Raw genomic sequence first — 21,293 nt, forward strand, 5'->3', positions numbered from 1 at the left:
ATCATCCCACAAATTATCTACTCATATAACAACAAAATGTAGCCTTTACAATGGAAATATCAGGTGGATGCCAGCTTCACCAACTTATCAAACAGCATCACCAACACCTGGACACGATCCCTCCTGAGGAGATACAATGGGTAGTATAGAATAGCTCCTAACCTATACCCCAGAATTTATCCTGAATTGAATCAGACAATGAGGAAACAATCAGACAAGTCCAGAATGCAGGACCTTCAACCAAATAACTCACCTGGATTTCAAAAGTCAATATCACGAAAAACAATATAATATTTCTGTTTTGTTTTAGAGTAAAAGAGACATAACTAACTGCAGTATAATCTTCAATCAAAAAAAACAAAAAAAGAAAGAAACAAGAATAGGCAAAGAGCCATTTGAGGTTGGGAAGGGAGGTGAAGACACCAGATCTGCAAATATACTTGAAAGTTCTAGTATATTTAAATATGGAATAGACATTAGCTGATACTTGACATGATCATTAATTTTCCTAAGTGCAATAATAGCATGGGGGGTTATGTAGGAGAATGTTCTTAGTCTCAGAAGATAAATGCTGAAATATTGTGATGTGTACAATTTACACTTAAGTGTTCCAACCATAAAAAGAAATTATGTGTGTACGTGTTTGTGTGTAGAAAATGTGTGTGTACAAAGACAGCACAAAGATGGTAAAAATTTTAATAAAAAGTCAATCTAGGTGAAGGGTATAGATTGTATGCTCACCATATTCTTCTCTCAACTTTTTTGTGACTCAGATTTTTTTTTCTGTAGTTTAAAATTTTTCCAAATTACAAAAAACTGATCTCAAATATTAAGGCAGATAATCCATGTTGCATGTGAACTTGGTCACACTTCCTCTGAAACATGAGCCATTCTAGGAGGTGAAAAAACAACTAGATTTTCCACAGAAAAATGCTTGCTGGCATAAGTCTATGTTTTGCATAGTTTCAGCTTAAATGAACTAGTGTGAAATATAGCCCAGCCTTTTCCTGCGCCACCCTGCTCATACATTACATTTTCCTACCAAGCAAAGAATCCCCCTTGGGGTTAGGGTAGAAAACAAAGGTAAGAAGGTTAAAAAGGAAACCTTCTGCCGCTGGAACAGAGAGAGAACGCATAATCCAACAATCCTCCAGAATACTGCAACAAGTAGATCACCTAATTCCCTGCCTGCTCCCTCCCAGTCATCAAGGCCTTCATTTTACAGGAGGTTCTTTCCATTAAAAAAAAAAAAGGTATCTCATTATGGTTATGATTTGCATTTCTCTGATGGCCAGTGATGATGAGCATTTTTTCATGTGTCTTTTGGCTACATAAATGTCTTCTTTTGAGAAGTGTCTGTTCATATCCTTTGCCCACTTGTTGATGGCGCTGTTTGTTTTTTTCTTGTAGATTTGTTTGAGTTCATTGTAGATTCTGGATATTAGCCCTTTGTCAGATGAGTAGATTGAAAAAATTTTCTCCCATTCTGTAGGTTGCCTGTTCACTGTGATGGTAGTTTCTTTTGCTGTGCAGAAGCTCCTTAGTTTAATTAGATCCCATTTGTCAATTTTGGCTTTTGTTGCCATTGCTTTTGGTGTTTTAGACATGAAGTCCTTGCACATGCCTATGTCCTGAATGGTATTGCCTAGGTCTTCTAGGGTTTTTATGGTTTTAGGTCTAACATTTAAGTCTTTAATCCATCTTGAATTAATTTTTGTATAAGGTGTAAGGAAGGGATCCAGTTTCAGCTTTCTACATATGGCTAGCCAGTTATCCCAGCACCATTTACTAAATAGGGAATCCTTTCGCCATTTATTGTTTTAGTTAGGTTTGTCAAAGATCAGATGTTTGTAGATATGCAGCATTATTTCTGGGGGCTCTGTTCTGTTCCATTGGTCTATATCTCTGTTTTGATACCAGTACCATGCTGTTTTGGTTACTGTAGCCTTGTAGTATAGTTTGAAGTCAGGTAGCATGATGCCTCCAGCTTTGTTCTTTTGGTTTAGGATTGACTTGGCAATGCGGGCTCTTTTTTGGTTCCATATGAACTTTAAAGTAGTTTTTTCCAATTCTGTGAAGAAAGTCATTGGTAGCTTGATGGGGATGGCATTGAATCTATATATTACCTTGTATGGCCATTTTCACGATATTGATTCTTCCTACCCATGAGCATGGAATGTTCTTCCATTTGTTTGTATCCTCTTTTATTTCATTGAGCAGTGGTTTGTAGTTCAGTTAGAATGGCGATCACTAAAAAGTCAGGAAACAACAGGTGCTGGAGAGGATGTGGAGAAATAGGAACACTTTTACACTGTTGGTGGGACTGTAAACTAGTTCAACCATTGTGGAAGTCAGTGTGGCAATTCCTCAGGGATCTTGAACTAGAAATACCATTTGACCCAGCAATCCCATTACTGGGTATGTACCCAAAGGATTATAAATCATGCTGCTATAAAGACACATGCACACATGTTTATTGCGGCACTATTCACAATAGCAAAGACTTGGAATCAACCCAAATGTCCATCAATGATAGACTGGATTAAGAAAATGTGGCACATACACACCATGGAATACTATGCAGCCATAAAAAATGATGAATTCATGTCCTTTGCAGGGACATGGATGAAGCTGGAAACCATCATTCTCAGCAAACTATCACAAGGACAAAAAAACCAAACACCGCATGTTCTCACTCATAGATGGGAATTGAACAATGAGAACACATGGACACAGGAAGAGGAACATCACACATTGGGGCTTGTTGTGGGGTGGGGGGATGGGGGAGGGATAGCATTAGGAGATATACCTAATGTTAAACGACGAGTTGATGGGTGCAGCACACCAACATGGCACATGTATACATATGTAACTAACCCGCACATTGTGCACATGTACCCTAAAACTTAAAGTATAATAAAAAAAAATTGGGTGACAAGTGCATAAATAAGAAAAGGAAAGTGCTAGTGAAAACTGAGAGTATTCGAAGTGCATAAAGACATTATACATGGGTTATATCTCAAACTGCTGCATGTGGGAAAATCAGACACATGAAGATTCCAATAAATAGAGAAAATTCAGAGCTAGAGAACTCCACCTCAGAGTGATAGGTAACTGCAATCTGTCAAAAGGGTGCTGGCAAGCAGCAGGGACAGAAGCAAAGTCTCCTACAGTTTACCTAGAGAAGGAAGAAGGCAAGGTCCTTTACAGTTTACCTAGAGAAGGTTAGTTCTTGTACATTATACTTTGGCTATTAGCAGACATTGGTGTTTGATTAGCAAGAGTTCAGAGTCCAAAATTCTTCGTGTAATGGTAAAAGCCATTGCAATCTTATACAGCTTAAGGAAAACCCATTTTTAAAATGTAAGCGGAAGGCCAGATGAAGTGGCTTACGCCTGTAATCCCAACACTTTGGGAGGCAGAGGCAAGCGGATGGCTTGAGCCCAGGAGTTTGAGACCAGCCTGGGCAATACGGCAAAATCCCGTCTCTACAAAAAAATACAAAAATTAGCTGGGCATGGTGGCGCACGGCTTTGATACCAGCTACTCAGGAGGCTGAGGTGAGAGGATAGCTTGTACCTGGGAGACAGAAGTTGCACTGAGCCAAGATCATGCCACTGTACTCCAGCCTGAGCAACAGAGTGAGAACCTGCCTCAAAAGAAGGGGGGAAAAAGTTCCAACAAAATGGAAGCAGAGAAGACTGGTAGGGAAAAAAAGAATCCAAAGGCATTCTGCAACGTGTCCTATTTAATTCTATATGGTACAGTTTCTTTCCTCTAGCTTTTGCAGAGTGCCTTTCTTGGGGCTTTGGAATCACCTGTGAATTTTTAAAGGCGATTTGATCAGAAAGAAAGATTATAGAAAAGTAACGTTCATAGAGCTATGTTGTACATTTACTCACAATTTTACAGCTGCCTTGAAAAATACCAAAAGCATATAAATACTCTCATACATCTGCACATCACCACCTTGTTGACAATAATAGTTCTCTGAAACGATAAAGCATTCTTTAAAAGAGTCAAATATATACATATTGAATCCCCAACTTGAAACAATGATTGAAGGAACAACATTATTACTCAAATAATGTAATAATAATAGTAGTAAGTACAGAACATGGTCCTAAGAGATGGGAAGGTATACATTTAATGACTTCCTGGTCATTAGAGCAAAAGAAAGCTGTTTCAAACAAAAAGAATTAAATAAAATAATTAAAAATAAACATACCCATCTTTGGTCTGATCCACCACTCCACTTAAAAGTTCCACAGTCTTTGGATTAGGCTGGCTTTCTCCAAAAATGTTCAAGTATCGAGTGACAAAGTCATTGGGGGACATGAAAAATTCACCGTTTTTCTCAATGCTTGCATACTGTTTAAAAAAAAGAAAAACAGTATTTTATATATTTGATTTTCAACAGTATATAATCATGAGAGTGATATGTGAAAAAGTTGAAAATATCCAAACGATAAAATATCAGATATGATCATGTACGCTTCATAATGACCATTATCTCCCAACAGTTCAAAGAAAAAACAAGTCAAGTTTTATGTTTATAAACTTAACTGGGAGCAATGTTTTCCCACAGGGACACTTGGCAATATCTGATGGCAATTAAGATTGTCATAACATGTGAGGAAGGGTGCTGCTGGCTCCAGCAGGTAGAGGCCAGGGATGTTGCTAGACATCCAACAATACACAGGATGACTCCCTGCAACAGACAGTTCTCCAGCCCAAAGTGTGGGCAGTGTCCAGGTTCAGAAACCCTGGTTTACAGAAATTTGGAAAGACAAACTATGTCTTGTTTTTTAGCAAAGGCACATAGCTTTTTTTTAAAAAAAAAAAAAAGTGGAATTACGAAGTCATGGAGGCAAACAACCTAATTCCTTTGCCCCATTCCTGCTTTAAGAGCATCAGTGATACAAGAAAGGATGGCAAACAAGCTAAGCTGGACAGCAAACTACTAAGTGCGTGTCATCTTGGGCAATCTTATGGAGGGAGGCAGTAAATGCTGCTCTAGTTACTGTTCTCTCCATTCTAAGGCATTACCATGCAGAAATGCTCAGTAAGAATTAGGTGGCAAACAACGCTTCCTCACAGTGTTCTCCTAGGTCTGGCCTTTAATGTGATACACTCCAGCCTGGATAAGAGAGAGCCCATTAATTTCTGTTGCATGGAGCCCTAAGGGCAGAAATGCTGAGAAACGACATGGGATCATGTGGTGTCCTTATGAAGCAGGAGACGGCCTCTTGATCCTGGGGACAAAGCAGTGGTTTGGGGACTGAGGAGGCAAGGATAGTGCATCTACAAGAACAAGCCTAGCTGGGTGATAAGAACCACACTGGTAGCCATAGTGATGGAGGGTGCGCAGTGAAGTGCCAGGGCAGTGTCTCCCCTCTCTCTCTAATCTGAGTTAAACCTGATTAAAACTGTTTTTAAAAGTCACTTGTTATTTCTACATTTTAATTCCAATGCAGACTAAGGCTTTGCTCAGATACTCAGTAGTAATAAGCTTTGGCATCCCACGGGTCTGGACTGTGCCTCTTACCACTTGAATGGCCTCAGGTAAGTAACTAAAGCTTTTGGTACCTCTGGTTCCTCATTCACAAAATGAATAGAATAACATTACAGCTTCATAAGACCGATGCTAGAAATATTTAAATGAGATACTCATGTCATATACTTAGCACAATGCCCTATACACAATAAGTACTTTATATTAAATAAATGTTCTATAGTATTGTCTTACAGTTAACATTTTTTTTAGCACACTACAAGGGAAAGGCTCAAAGATGCCCCAGTGATCCTACTATTCTTCAGTTAGCATTTAATTTGGCTTTTTGGACATGTAAAGAATTATATTTTGATTTTCCTAACTGAGCCAAAACAAGATGAAAATATAAAGGAAATATCACTGCTAATTACAGCAATCTTATGACTTAGTAATTATACCTAAGTTTGCCCCTGATAGTGAATAATTTATTTTAGTATACAATTTAACTTTTCTCCTACCAGTAGACATTTCCAGTTTTTTGTATTTTTAAATAAAGCTAAGGTAGTAAGCTTTGAATATAACATTTGTCCAAATTCCTGGCAATTTTCAAAGGCTAGGCTCCCAGAAGAGAAATTGTTGAGTCAAAGGAGAGGAACTTTTGGGCTCTTGGTACTTATTATCACACTGCTCTCCGGAAAAGATTGTACCAATTTACACTCCCACCAACAGTGTGTGAACATGCCCTTTACTCACTTTGGTCTATTATGTTTGTTGCAAATATTTTTCCAGTTTGATATTTTTATATAATTGAGTGTGTAGAATTTTTTTCTCCTTTGAAATTTCTTCCATTACTTTTCTAAGCTTAGACACTAGCTGTATTAGTCTGTTCTTACACTGCTAATAAAGACATACCTGCGACTGGGTAATTTATAAATAAAAAGAGGTTTAATGGACTCACAGTTCCACATGGCTGGGGAGGCCTCACAATCATGGTGGAAGGCGAATGAGGAGCAAAGTCACATCTTAACATGGCGGTAGGCAAGAGAGCTTGTGCAGGGGAACTCCCATTTATAAAACCATCAGATCTCGTGAGACTTATTCACTACTACGAGAACAGTATGAGGGAAACCACCCCCATGACTCAATGATCTCCACCTGGCTCCACCCTTTAAATGTGGGGATTATTACAATTTAAGGTGAAATTTGGGTGGGGACACAGCCAAGCCATATCACCAGTCTTTGTTCATTTCAAGACTAAATATCAGAGAGTTTATCTGAGTTTTTTTAAAGTAGGTTTATCTTTAACCTTTAAGTTTTAGTACATTAGTACTTTATCTTTGTGTGTGATCTAAGGTAAGAATCCCCCAACTTTAATTTTTCCACTTAATCTCTTGGTTGTCCCACGAACACAAAGCAAATCATTCTCTCTTCCAGGTCTTTAGGATGCCATGTTTATCACATACTTAATTATCATATGGTCACCAGGGAAAGGCGTGACAAAATGGCTCCATCTGCAGTACCAGTTCTGATGAACTGGCAAAGGTTTCCTAGGGCCAACATGTATTCTGAGGCTGACCTACACTCCATGGGAGAATGCTGGGACTGAATGACAGCTCTTGTCATCACTGCAGTCAGAGATGTTTCAGGACCATCCTTTTCAACTGTCTCGTCTACTCTTGCAAGATTACATGCTATAACTAGAGGGAAAGTTCTGTTAGGACAGAATTTTTTTTCTCTCATTTTTACTGCTGTGTCCTCAAATTCCCAGACTAGTACCTGGTAGATAGTGAAACATGTTCAAATAAATATTTTTTTAAAAGAATGAAAGGTTTAAAAAACACATTGAATTATTTTACACTTGGAAATTTTTTTGGCCATGATCACTCCTTGATTTTCCACAAATGACCTTTAGAATCATTATCAAGTTGCTGCTCCCTAAAAAAATTCCACTGAAATGCAAAATAAAACAATGCAAGGCAGGGCACACTGACTCATGCCTGTCATCCCAGCACTTTGGGAAGCCAAGGTGGGCAGATCGCTTGAGCCCAGGAGTTCAAGACCAGCCTGGGCAAGATGGCGGAACTCCATCTCTACAAAAAATAAAAAATTAACCAGGTAGGGTAACGTGCACCTGTAGTCCCAGCTACTTGGGAGATTGAGGCAGGAGAATCGCTTGAGCACAAAAGATTGAGGCTGCAGTGAGCCATGTTTGCATCACTATACTCCAGCCTGGGCAACAAAGTGAGACCCTGTCTCAAAACATAAAACAAAAAGCCTACAATGCAAGACCATGCCATACCCCCAAGATAACGAAAAAGAATAATAAGTGATGGCAAAAATGTGGAGCAAATGTTACTCTCACACAGTGATGGTATGAGAATAAAGGAGTAAACCATTTTAGAAAAATGCTGGGCAGTATCTGCTATAGCTGAACATACAACCACAAGCCCACCAATTTCAATCAGAAGTATATCACCAACAGAAGTGTGCATATACACAAAAACTATGTGAAAATGCCCACAGCGGCATTATTTGTAGTATCCAAAAAACTAAAAATAACACAAATGTCAACCAATAGTAGGATACATTAATGGCTTGTGGTGAATTCACACAATGGAATACAACACAGCAATAAGAAAAAACTAACTCCAGCTGGGCACGGCATCTCACATCTGTAATCCCAGCACTTTGGGAAGCCAAGGCAGGTGGATCACCTAAGGTCAGGCGCTTGAGACCAGCCTGGCCAACATGGTGAAACCCCGTCTGTACTAAAAATACAAAAATTACCCAGGCATGGTGGCACAGGCCTGTAATCCCAGCTACTCAAGAGTCTGAGGCAGGAGAATTGCTTGAACCCGGGAGGCAGAAGTTGCAGTGAGCTGAGACCGCCCCATTGCACTCCAGCCTGGGCAACAAGTGCAAAACTCCATCTCAAAAAAAAAAAAAAGAATAAACTAACTCCAACTACATATGACAACAGACGAATCCTAAGGGTAAAAGAAAAGAAACATAAGAAAACCTAGCGTATAATTCCATTCACGCAAAGTGAAATAAACAGGCAAAACTTACATACAGTTAGTTTTAACATACAGTGACCAGAATTCAGACAACTGGTTACCCTTGGTGGGTGCTGATCAGAAGGGGCATCAGAGGGCCTCTGGGATGCTCGTTACGTGGGCCTACTCACTTTCTGAGTATTCATGGCTGTACATTTGTGATGTATGCATTCAATTTATATTTCAACAGTTTACATTTCAGAAGTCTTTGAGAGATATTATCAGCTTCATTTTTTTAGATGCAATAAAGAAATCATTTCTTAAATATAAGAGCATGTTAATCTGGGCACAGAAATAGTTTTCTCCAGTTTTTAAAACAAGCTCATCACCACGGCTGGGCAGTCTGCTCTGTGATTTAAGTAAACATGTCAAAGGTTGCTCCTTAGGATTGATGGATAGAGGCCGACCATAATAAAAATATGTATGAGGGTAGTGATAAATGCAGCTCTGCTCTCCCTGCAGCAGTGAGCAGAGGGTCCCTATAGGGGGAACGGACTATATCCTTATATCCACCACATCTTTAAAATGTCATTAATCCTTCTTTGGGAATATTTTTCACTAGTGAGCTGAAGCCTTCCTCCCTTGCAATTTTCAGGAGTTTTATTATGATTAAACATACACCTGCAAAATGGGAAGAGTTTTAGGATTCCTCATGCAACCTTGTATAATACTTATTGTCATCACCAAGAAATACCACCATACTCAGTGAAGATGACAGCAAAGGAAACCAGAAGGAACCTATCACTACAAATGCCCATACCCCGAGGGCAGGGGTCCTATCTGGCCTGCTCACCATCAGTCACAGTAAATTGATAAAGGTTTGTAAGCTGTGAATGAGCCAGGGTAGAACCATAATCATCCAGCTACCCATTTTGTCATGAATCACTCATATCCTGGGACTGAAGGACAAATCCCCTACATTGTTTTCCAACCACTGAGAAGGTGCACACAACAGGTCACTGCATCTGCCCATCCTTTACTTTGATTCCCTGTTATAGGGATGGAACAAAATATAATTTAAGGATTTGCATCTGGATTGGGTATTTTATATTAGGGAATTATCATTAACTTTATTAGGTGCACAATGGTATTATGACTGTGTAGGAGATTGTTTTTATTATTTGAAGCTCTATGCTAAATTATTTAGGGTGAATTATAGTGATAGCTAAGTTATATTTATTAACATAAATCAGAAAAAAATGTATAAACTAACATGACAAGTATTACTTTAAATCAGATGGTGGTTATGTGGGTGTTTACTATTCTATTTTCTGTATGTCTGAAAATTGTCACAATAAAGTTAAAAACATATTTAAGAAACATAAATGGCCAATAAACATATTGCTCTATTTATTTAAAAATGAAAATTTTAAATAAGATACACTTTTTCAACTAACAGATTGGCATAAAGTCTTTTTTGTTGCTGCTGCAACAAAAACTCATAATGATCTGAGTTGATATAATGTAGGAAATGAACACTTCCGTGTTCCCACCCAAAATAAATATTGAAATAACCTTCATGAGAGGCAGTCTACCAAGGGGAATCACACGCCTTAATATGTTCTAAACCCATTCTAACCCAATGGTGCCACTTCTAGGAATTTATCCTAAGAAAATAATGCTAGCTGTATGCAAAAATGTAGGTACAATACTATCATTACAGTGCTGTCATGATAGTAAAGCACAGGAGACAACTAAATATTCAATAATAAATAGTGCTTCAATAAGTTAGGGCAAAACAGAAACAGCCATATGTAGGAATATTATGCAGTATTAAAAATATTGTAGTAGGGTTCCTTTCAGCTGGAACCACCATCTTCCAGTAATTCACCAAAATGGGATGAACACAAAGGGAAAGAGGAGAGGCACTCAATATATGTTCTGTAGGCCTTTTAGAAAACATGGAGTTGTTCCTTTGGCCACATATATGCAAATCTATAAGAAAGGTGATATTGTAGACATTAAGGGAATGAGTACTGTTCAAAAAGGAATGCTTTACAAGTGTTACCATGGCAAAAGTAGAGGAGTCTACAATGCCCCCAGCATGCTGTTGGCACTGTTGTAAACAACAAGTTAAGGGCAAGACTCTTGCTAAGAGAATCAATGTGTGTGCTGGGCACATTAAGCACTCTAAGAGCTGAGATAGCTTCCTGAAATGCATGAAGAAAAATGATCAGAAAAAGAAGGTGTACCTGGTGTCAGCCTGCTCCATGCAGAGAAGCACACTTTGTGAGAACTCACAGGAAGGAGCCTGCATTGCTGGAAACTATTTCCTATGACTTCATGGCAAATAGGTGTTTTAAAAAAAAAAAAAAAAAAAAGACCTCTGGATTGTAAAAATGTGGTGTCCACTCCCTCAAAGAAATATTTAAAGCAAATTTTAATTGTGTCCTAATTAATTGTATAATGTCTTTACTAATCAAATTTAACGTATTGCTTACCAAAAGATGTGAGGTAACTTACTGCGCAAGAAATTACTCAACTGGTTAGAAGATGGCCAGATATTATTTATGACATATTTGTACTGGTTTAAAAGTAGTTCCTCTAAATCATCATGGAAGAAACAAAATAATTTACAAAAATAAAAAAATATAGAAGCACACTGAATTATAGGAAAAAGTATTTGTAACATAGCAGGTAAGGGAAAAAACTAGATAGAAAACAGTATTTTTTTCTCCTAAGGGGAAAAAAAATTATATACATACAGAGAGACACATAGACTGAGAGATAAATAAATATATAAATATCTATCTTCCTACACAAAGATCAAAAGTTACTTTTGTTTATGTATCTGCCTTTTAAATTTTCAATGCATATAAAATTGATGTGATAAAAAGTTTCCAGAAAAAGAATTAACTGTTTTTCAAAATTTGCCTACAGACATTTTAAAAGTGGATATCATGCTTTTGTTGACAAAACAATTACAAAAATCCAAGTGTAATTCACTATGTTACTCTGTAATATGTCTTCTGTTTCTCATTCAGCCCTTTTCCCCAATTTTCCCATCTTTCGCTACAGAGATTTAGTTACTTGAGACTATATACTTCTAAATAGTTGACATGGTTTGGCTGTGTCCCCGCCCAAATCTCACCTTGAATTGTAATAATCCCCACATGTCCAGGGCGGGGCTAGCTGGAGATAACTGAATCATGGGTGCGGTCTCCCCATAAGTTTCAGAAGATCCAATGGTTTTATAAATGGGAGTTCCCCTGCACAAGCTCTCTTGCCTGTCACCATATAAGACGAGAATTTGTTTCTCATTTGCCTTCCACCATGATTGTGAGGCCTCTCTAGCCATGTGGAACTGTGAGTCAATTAAACCTCTTTGCCTGATAAATTACCCAGTCTCAGGTATGCCTTTATTAGCAGCATGAGAACAGAACAGTCTAATACAATAGTACACATCATCTCTTTTGCTCTCCAAAGCTACTGGCTCCCTCTCACTTTCTCTATTACTAATAGTAGGCATCATCTCTTTTCCTCCCTGGAGCTACTGGCTCCCTCTCACTTTCTCTGTTACTAATACAATAGCACGCATCATCTCTTTTTCCTCCCTCGAGCTACTGGCTCCCTCTCACTTTCTCTATTCTTATTACTGGCACCTCTCTGCACTCAGGCTGTATTTTCTCTCTGCTCTCTCTCATCCATTATAAAAAATCAGCCATCTTAATCAAATATTCTTTCAAAGTGACTCTATCTTGCCATTCTCCATTCCTCCTGCTGCCACAACCCTAAGGCTGCCTAACTTCTGGCCTTGCTGCACCAATCAAATCTCACACCCATCTCCTCGTCAAAAAACCTCGAATGCTTCCTACTGTTTAGTGGAATTCCAAACCCCCAATTACTTTTCCAATCCTGTCACCCACACCCTGTGATACTCAGCATACTTTGAGCCAGAGTTGTATTTAAATAAACACTTAAAGGATGAACAATACTCCTTCAACCTGCAGAGGTTGTTTTCTCCTCGACTCATCTCCAGGCCTTCCCTCAAACGTGTTCCTTGTCGCCTCTCCCACTTGTCCCTGAGCTCCCACAATGGGGGCTGCTCCCTCCTTCCACCTCCTACAGCATTTGCTTTAACCACAATGCAGGCCCTTGGGGTATGCCAACTTTAAGATTCTTTGTTACCTCCTGCATGCTTATCCATCCGGTCTCTTATATAAAATCTGAGCTCCTTTAAGATGTGGTCATTGTTATACATCTTTTGCACTCCCACTCACCACAGAGTTTCCTGGTGTTTTATTTAAATGGCAGGCACTCAATACACATCTGTTTAAACTAACAGGAAGCAACACCAAAAGTACTAGGCAAACAGAAAAACGCATGTCTTTAAGACTAGAAACAAAACTGACTTCCTAGACTTTAACTTCTACATCTAGATGAAACATTACCTGACACTTGCCACAAGAACATCCTCCATAAGAAAACATCTGTCGTTGGCCAGGCACGGTGGCTCACGCCTGTAATCCCAGCACTTTGGGAGGCCAAGGCAGGAGGATCATGAGGTCAGGAGATCGAGACCATCCTGGCTAACACGGTGAAACCCCATCTCTACTAAAAATGCAAAAAATTACCCGGGCATGGTGGCAGGCGCCTGTAGTCCCAGCTACTTGGGAGGCTGAGGCAGGAGGATGGCATGAACCTGGGGAGGCAGAGCTTGCAGTGAGCCGAGATCACACCACTGCATTCCAGCCAGGGTGACAGAGTAAGACTCCATCTCAAAAAAAAAAAAAAAAATCTGTTGTATGCCTTAGCCCCACATGTTTTATAACAAGTCCTGTCCTGACTACCACCACCCAGGATCCTGTGCCCCGAGCCAGCCCAAGTGTTTAGCCATTCCCTCCACACCTGTGGCACTCTGACAGCTCTTTACTTTGTATGTGTTGTTTTCTTTGCCTAAAAAGGTCTTCCATTGCCAACAAACCCTTCTCTACCTACTCATCTTCGAGCGTAATTCAAACATTACCACCTCTCCATAACTTAATGACTCTCCATAGAAAGATATAATTAGACCACACCATCTTCTGCTAATTAATCCTGTACACTACTTATCAATCATATCATGGCTTCTGGGGTTTTTTACACTTATACACAGTTCTCACTCTGATATTAATGGACAGGAGCCATGATGTATGCATTGATACACACCCAGTCCATGACACTGTATCTAGGTACCTTCAAAAAAACAGTGGAACTGATTCTAAATTCTCAAACAAATGAAAAGGGCAGAATTGGGCTCATTTTAATCCCCTAGGAGCCCTCTTTCCTTATCTGGCTCAGTTCCACTGGCTGTCGCTGATCTACAGAGCTGCCAACTTTCCTGCTACCATCACACCTGGTGTGAAGGCTGCAATGAAGCTCCCTTCCACCTCCCAAGCTAAAGAAGAATCCTCTCTTTACACAGGTTAGCAGAGAGAAGGCTGGGATATTTCACATGGAATTTTTACTAGGAAGAAAGTCAAGTCAGGAAAAAGTCACAGAAAATCAGCAAAGTAGACAGGTTTACAGAATGCTTACTGCTGATCCATAATTAACTAAGAAGCTCGGCCTGGCACGGTCCCCACATTGCTGTGTTTCCCGTTCTTCCCCTCACCACAATACCATCTGTGATAAATGGTAAACCTGACATCCTTAGCATGCTCAGCCAAGGCAGATTTGGGTTGGTACCACACTATCCAGGCCTGGTGAGATCACCAGAACTTTTGCCAGATCCACAATCCTTTCCACAAACTGCTGACTGCTGTTTTCTTCAGGTATGGTCCCCCTGACATCATCTCTTAGGACTCCAAGCCACACAAACTGTTACTCAAAAGTCACATAGTCCCAGCCACCCCAAGGGAAGAGAGTACTTCCCCATCTATACCAAAGATTCCACCCTCGGCCTTCAAGTGCACTTAAACAGAAACACTACAGGTGTCTCTCCAGAACTCTGCATGAATTCTCACCCTCTCTAGGTCTACCTGATCAATTAGACTCTCCCCCAGTATAGTCCTGCTGGCTGCTGAAAGTGGATGTAGCAGCTGACAAAGATACATCGTTCCAAACTAAGGTCTCAGCCTAGCTTCTCCAGGGACCATATGGCCTCCTCGAAAGGTGGACACAGCCTTTAAGTGGAGTCTTATCAATGGATCACACCAACCAGTGAGACTGTAAGATGCACCATGTATTGAGACACCCTCTATGGTGTTGCCACTTCCTGTCAGAAGGATGCCCACCACTCTTGCTTGTTTAGAAAACAGAAGTAACAGATAGGTCCTCGGTTCAAAGAACGATGACTTCTTTACCAGCTTAAGCTAATGAGCTACTTTCCATTTTGATAGGATCTTTGGCAGCCCACTTAGTTACTTTTCTGCAAGTGATCTTTCAGATTTCTGTCACTGGAGTTTTACAATATCAACACACCTTAAACGCACATACGAAGACCTTCTCTGGTTCTCTCATACAGACCTCATTCCAACCATGGTGGTCCCAACATGCACAACCATAGAGATCAGCTTAGGTAAGGAACAAATGCTTTTCTGTTTTCTGGACTTTCATCCTCCAGAATCCTTTTCCAACTTAGAAACTGTATACTGTATTGTGGCCAGACACGGTGGCTTGTGCCTGCAATCCCAGCACTTTAGGAGGCCAAGGCAGGCAGATCACTTGAGGTCAGAAGTTCAAGACCAGTCTGGCCAGCATGGGGAAACCCGTCTCTACTAAAAATACAAAAATTGGTGGATGGTTCCAAGATGGCCGAATAGGAACAGCTCCAGTCTACAGCTCCCAGCGTGAGCGATGCAGAAGACAGGTGATTTCTGCATTTCCAACTGAGGCACCAGGGTCATCTCACTGGGGCTCATTGGACAGTGGGGGCAGGACAGTGGGTGCAGCCCACCAAGTGTGAGCTGAAGCAGGGCGAGGCATTGCCTCACCCAGGAAGCGCAAGGGGTCAGGGAATTCCCTTTCCTAGCCAAGGGAAGGGGTGACAGACGGCACCTGGAAAATCGGGTCACTCCCACCCTAATACTGCACTTTTCCAACGGTCTTAGCAAACGGCACACCAGGAGAATATATCCCGTGCCTGGCTCGGAGGGTCCCACGCCCATGGAGCCTCGCTCATTGCTAGCACAGCAGTCTGAGATCCAACTGCAAGGTAGCAGTGAGGCTGGGGGAGGGGCGCCCACCATTGCTGAGGCTTGAGTAGTAAACAAAGCGGCATGGAAGCTTGAACTGGGTGGAGCCCATGACAGCTCCAGGAGTCCTCTGTAGACTCCACCTCTGGGGGCAGAGCATAGCCGAACAAAAGGCAGCAGAAACCTCTGCAGACTTAAATGTCCCTGTCTGACAGCTTTGAAGAGAGTAGTGGTTCTCCCAGCACAGGGTTTGAGATCTGAGAACAGACAGACTGCCTCAAGTGAGACCCTGACCCCCAAGTAGCCTAACTGGGAGGCACCCCCCAGTAGGGGCAGATTGACACCTCACGTGGCCGGGTACCCCTCTGAAATGAAGCTTCCAGAGGAAAGATCAGGCAGCAACATTTGCTGTTCAGCAATATTCGCTGTTCTGCAGCTTCCGCTGCTGATACCCAGGCAAACAGGGTCTGGTGTGGACCTCCATCAAACTCCAACAGACCTGCAGCTGAGGGTCCTGACTGTTAGAAGGAAAACTAACAAACAGAAAGGACATCCACACCAAAACCCCATCTGTACATCACCATCATCAAAGACCAAAGGTAGATAAAACCACAAAGATGGGGGAAAAAACAGAGCAGAAAAGCTGAAAATTCTAAAAATCAGAGCACCTCTCCTGCTCCAAAGGAACGCAGCTCCTCACCAGCAACGGAACAAAGCTGGACGGACAATGACTTTCACGAGTTGAGAGAAGAAGGCTTCAGACGATCAAACTTCTCCGAGCTAAAGGAGGAAGTTCGAACCCAAAGCAAAGAAGCTAAAAACCTTGAAAAAAAGATTGGACGAAAGGCTAACTAAAATAACCAGCGTAGAGAAGTCCTTAAATGACCTGATGGAGCTGAAAACTACGGCACGTAAACTATGTGACAAATGCACAAGCTTCAGTAGCCGATTCGATCAACTGGAAGAAAGGGTATCAGTGATGGAAGATCAAATGAATGAAATGAAGCGAGAAGAGAAGTTTAGAGAAAAAAGAGTAAAAACGAAATAAACAAAGCCTCCAAGAAATATGGGACTATGTGAAAAGACCAAATCTACGTCTGACTGGTGTACCTGAAAGTGATGGGGAGAATGAAACCAAGTTGGAAAACACTCTGCAGGATAATATCCAGGAGAACTTCCCCAATCTAGCAAGGCAGGCCAACATTCAAATTCAGGAAATACAGAGAACGCCACAAAGATACTCCTCGAGAAGAGCAAGTCCAAGACACATAACTGTCAGATTCACCAAAGTTGAAATGAAGAAAAAAAATGTTAAGGGCAGCCAGAGAGAAAGGTCGGGTTACCCACAAAGGGAAACCCATCAGACTAACAGCAGATCTCTCGACAGAAACTGATCTGCTGACAGATCTCTGGCCAGAAGAGAGTGGGGGCCAATATTCAACATTCTTAAAGAAAAGAATTTTCAACCCAGAATTTCATATCCAGACAAACTAAGCTTCATAAGTGAAGGAGAAATAAAATACTTTACAGACAAGCAAATGTTGAGAGATTTTGTCGCCACCAGGCCTACCCTAAAAGAGCTCCTGAAGGAAGCACTAAACATGGAAAGGAACAACCGGTACCAGCCACTGCAAAAACATGCCAAATTGTAAACACCATCGATGCTAGGGAGAAACTGTATGAAGCAACGAGCAAAATAACCAGCTAACATCATAAAGACAGGATCAAATTCACACATAACAATATTAACCTTAAATGTAAATGGGCTAAATGCTCCAATTAAAAGACACAGACTGGCAAATTGGATAGAGTCAAGACCCATCAGTGTGCTGTATTCAGCAAACCCATCTCACGTGCAGAGACACACACAGGCTCAAAATAAAGGGATGGAGGAAGATCTACCAAGCAAATGGAAAAAAAAAAAAAAAAAGGCAGGGGTTGCAATCTTAGTCTCTGATAAAACAGACTTTAAACCAACAAAGATCAAAAAAGACAAAGAAGGCCATTACATAATGGTAAAGGGATCAATTCAACAAGAAGAGCTAACTATCCTAAATATATATGCACCCAATACAGGAGCACCAAGATTCATAAAGCAAGTCCTGAGTGACCTACAAAGAGACTTAGACTCCCACACAATAATAATGGGAGACTTTAACACCCCACTGTCAACATTAGACAGATCAACGAGACAGAAAGTTAACAAGGATATCCAGGAAATGAACTCAGCTCTGCACCAAGCAGACCTAACAGACATCTACAGAACTCTCTACCCCAAATCAACAGAATATACATTCTTCTCAGCACCACATGGCACTTATTCCAAAATTGACCACATAGTTGGAAGTAAAGCCCTCCTCAGCAAATGTAAAAGAACAGAAACTATAACAAACTGTCTCTCAGACCACAGTGCAATCAAACTAGAACTCAGGATTAAGAAACTCACTCAAAACCGCTCAACTACATGGAAACTGAACAACCTGCTCCTGAATGACTACTGGGTACATAACGAAATGAAGTCAGAAATAAAGATGTTCTTTGAAACCAACGAGAACAAAGACACAATATACAAGAATCTCTGGGACACATTTAAAGCAGTGTGTAGAGAGAAATCTATAGCACTAAATGCCCACAAGAGAAGCAGGAAACATCTAAAATTGACACCCTAACATCACAATTAAAAGAACTAGAGAAGCAAGAGCAAACACATTGAAAAGCTAGCAGAAGGCAAGAAATAACTAAGATCAGAGCAGAACTGAAGGAGATGGAGACACAAAAAACCCTTCCAAAAATTAATGAATCCAGGAGCTGGTTTTTTGAAAGATCAACAAAATTGATAGACTGCTAGCAAGACTAATAAAGAAGAAAAGAGAGAAGAATTAAATAGACGCAATAAAAAATGAGAAAGGGGATATCTCCACCGATCCCACAGAAATAAAAACTACCATCAGAGAATACTATAAACACCTCTACGCAAATAAACTAGAAAATCTAGAAGAAATGGATAAATTCCTCGACACATACACCCTCCCAAGACTAAACCAGGAAGAAGTTGAATCCCTGAATAGACCAATAACAGGATCTGAAATTGAGGCAATAATTAATAGCCTACCAACCAAAAAAAGTCCAGGACCAGACAGATTCACAGCCGAATTTTACCAGAGGTACAAGGAGGAGCTGCTACCATTCTTTCTGAAACTATTCCAATCAATAGAAAAAGAGGGAATCCTCCCTAACTCATTTTATGAGGCCAGCATCATCCTGATACCAAAGCCTGGCAGAGACACAACAAAAAAAGAGCATTTTAGACCAATATCCCTGATGAACATCGATGCAAAAATCCTCAATAAAATACTGGCAAACCAAATTCAGCAGCACATCAAAATGCTTATCCACCATGATCAAGTGGGCTTCATCCCTGGGGTGCAAGGCTGGTTCAACATACGCAAATCAATAAAAGTAATCCAGCATATAAACAGAACCAAAGACAAAAACCACATTATTATCTCAATAGATGCAGAAAAGGCCTTTGATAAACTTCAACAGCACTTCATTCTAAAAACTCTCAATAAATTAGGTAAAGATGGGACGTATCTCAAAATAATAAGAGCTATCTATGACAAACCCACAGCCAATATCATACTAAATGGGCAAAAACTGGAAGCATTCCCTTTGAAAACTGGCACAAGACAGGGATGCCCTCTCTCACCACTCCTATTTAACATAGTGTTGGAAGTCCTGGCCAGGGCAATCAGGCAGGAGAAAGAAATAAAGGGTATTCAATTAGGAAAAGAGGAAGTCAAATTGTCCTGTTTGCAGATGACATGATTGTATATTTAGAAAACCCCATCGTCTCAGCCCAAAATCTCCTTAAGCTGATAAGCAACTTCAGCAAAGTCTCAGGATACAAAATCAATGTGCAAAAATCACAAGCATTCTTATACACCAATAACAGACAAACAGAGAGCCAAATCATGAGTGAACTCCCATTCACAATTGCTTCAAAGAGAATAAAATACCTAGGAATCTAACTTACAAGGGATGTGAAGGACCTCTTCAAGGAGAACTGCAAATCACTGCTCAATGAAATAAAAGAGGATACAAACAAATGGAAGAACATTCCATGCTCATGGATAGGAAGAATCAATATCATGAAAATGGCCATACTTCCCAAGGTAATATACAGATTCAATTCCATCCCCATCAAGCTACCAATGACTTTCTTCACAGAATTGAAAAAAACTACTTTAAAGTTCATATGGAACCAAAAAAGAGCCTGCATTGCCAAGTCAATCCTAAGCCAAAAGAACAAAGCCGGAGGCGTCACGTTACCTGACTTCAAACTCTACTACAAAGCTACAGTAACCAAAACAGCATGGTACTGGTACCAAAACAGAGACATAGACCAATGGAACAGAACAGAGGCCTCAGAAATAATACCACACATCTACAACCATCTGATCTTTGACAAACCTGACAAAAACAAGAAATGGGGAATGATTCCCTATTTAACAAATGGTACTGGGAAAACTGGCTAGCCATATGTAGAAAGTTGAAACTGGATCCCTTCCTTACACCTTATACAAAAATTAATTCAAGATGGATTAAAGAGTTACATGTTAGACCTAAAACCATAAAAACCCTAGAAGAAAACCTAGGCAATACCATTCAGGACACAGGCATGGGCAAGGACCTCATGTCTAAAACACCAAAAGCAATGGCAACAAAAGCCAGAATTGACAAACGGGATCTAATCAAACTAAAGAGCCGCTGCACAGCAAAAGAAACTACCATCAGAGTGAACAGGCAACCTACAGAATGGGAGAACATTTTTGCAATCTACTCATCTGACAAAGGGCTAATATCCAGAATCTACAAAGAACTCAGCCAAACTCACAAGAAAAAAACAAACAACCCCATCAAAAAGTGGGCGAAGGATATGAACAGACACTTCTCAAAAGAAGACATTTATGCAGCCAAAAGACACATGAAAAAATGCTCATCATCACTGGCCTTCAGAGAAATGCAAATCAAAACCACAATGAGATACCATCTCACACCAGTTAGAATGACGATCATTAAAAAGTCAGGAAACAACAGGAGCTGGAGAGGATGTGGAGAAATAGGAACACTTTTACACTGTTGGTGGGACTGTAAACTAGTTCAACCATTGTGGAAGACAGTGTGGCAATTCCTCAAGGATCTAGAACTAGAAATACCATTTGACCCAGCCATCCCATTACTGGGTATATACCCAAAGGATTATAAATCACGCTGCTGTAAAGGCACATGTACACGTATGTTTATTGCGGCACTATTCACAATAGCAAAGACTTGAAACCAACCCAAATGTCCATCAATGATAGACTAGATTAAGAAAATGTGGCACATACACACCATGGAATACTATGCAGCCATAAAAAATGATGAGTTCATATCCTTTGCAGGGACATGGATGAAGCTGGAAACCATCATTCTCAGCAAACTATCGCAAGAACAAAAAAACAAACACCACATGTTCTCACTCATAGGTGGGAATTGAACAATGAGAACACTTGGACACAGGAAGGGGAACATCACACACTGGGGCCTGTTGTGGGGTGGGGGGAGGAGGGAGGGATAGCATTA

General features: G+C 40.4%; 1 protein-coding gene across 2 annotated transcripts in view; it reads right to left on the minus strand.

The window, feature by feature from the left end:
• SLC25A13 (solute carrier family 25 member 13) overlaps positions 1-21,293 on the minus strand; it is a 201,450-nt gene that overhangs the window by 152,199 nt on the left and 27,958 nt on the right. Inside the window, exon 3 of one of the 2 annotated variants that reach the window (XM_003809698.3) lies at positions 4,229-4,371. In XM_003809698.3, coding sequence (XP_003809746.2) covers positions 4,229-4,371 — 143 coding nt within the window. Of the gene's footprint in view, positions 1-4,228; positions 4,372-21,293 lie in introns of those variants that run through there. The other variant, XM_055114723.1, reaches the window with a different exon arrangement.

This window comes from Pan paniscus, chromosome 6, assembly GCF_029289425.2.
Source record: "Pan paniscus chromosome 6, NHGRI_mPanPan1-v2.0_pri, whole genome shotgun sequence".
Taxonomy (NCBI): domain Eukaryota; kingdom Metazoa; phylum Chordata; class Mammalia; order Primates; family Hominidae; genus Pan; species Pan paniscus.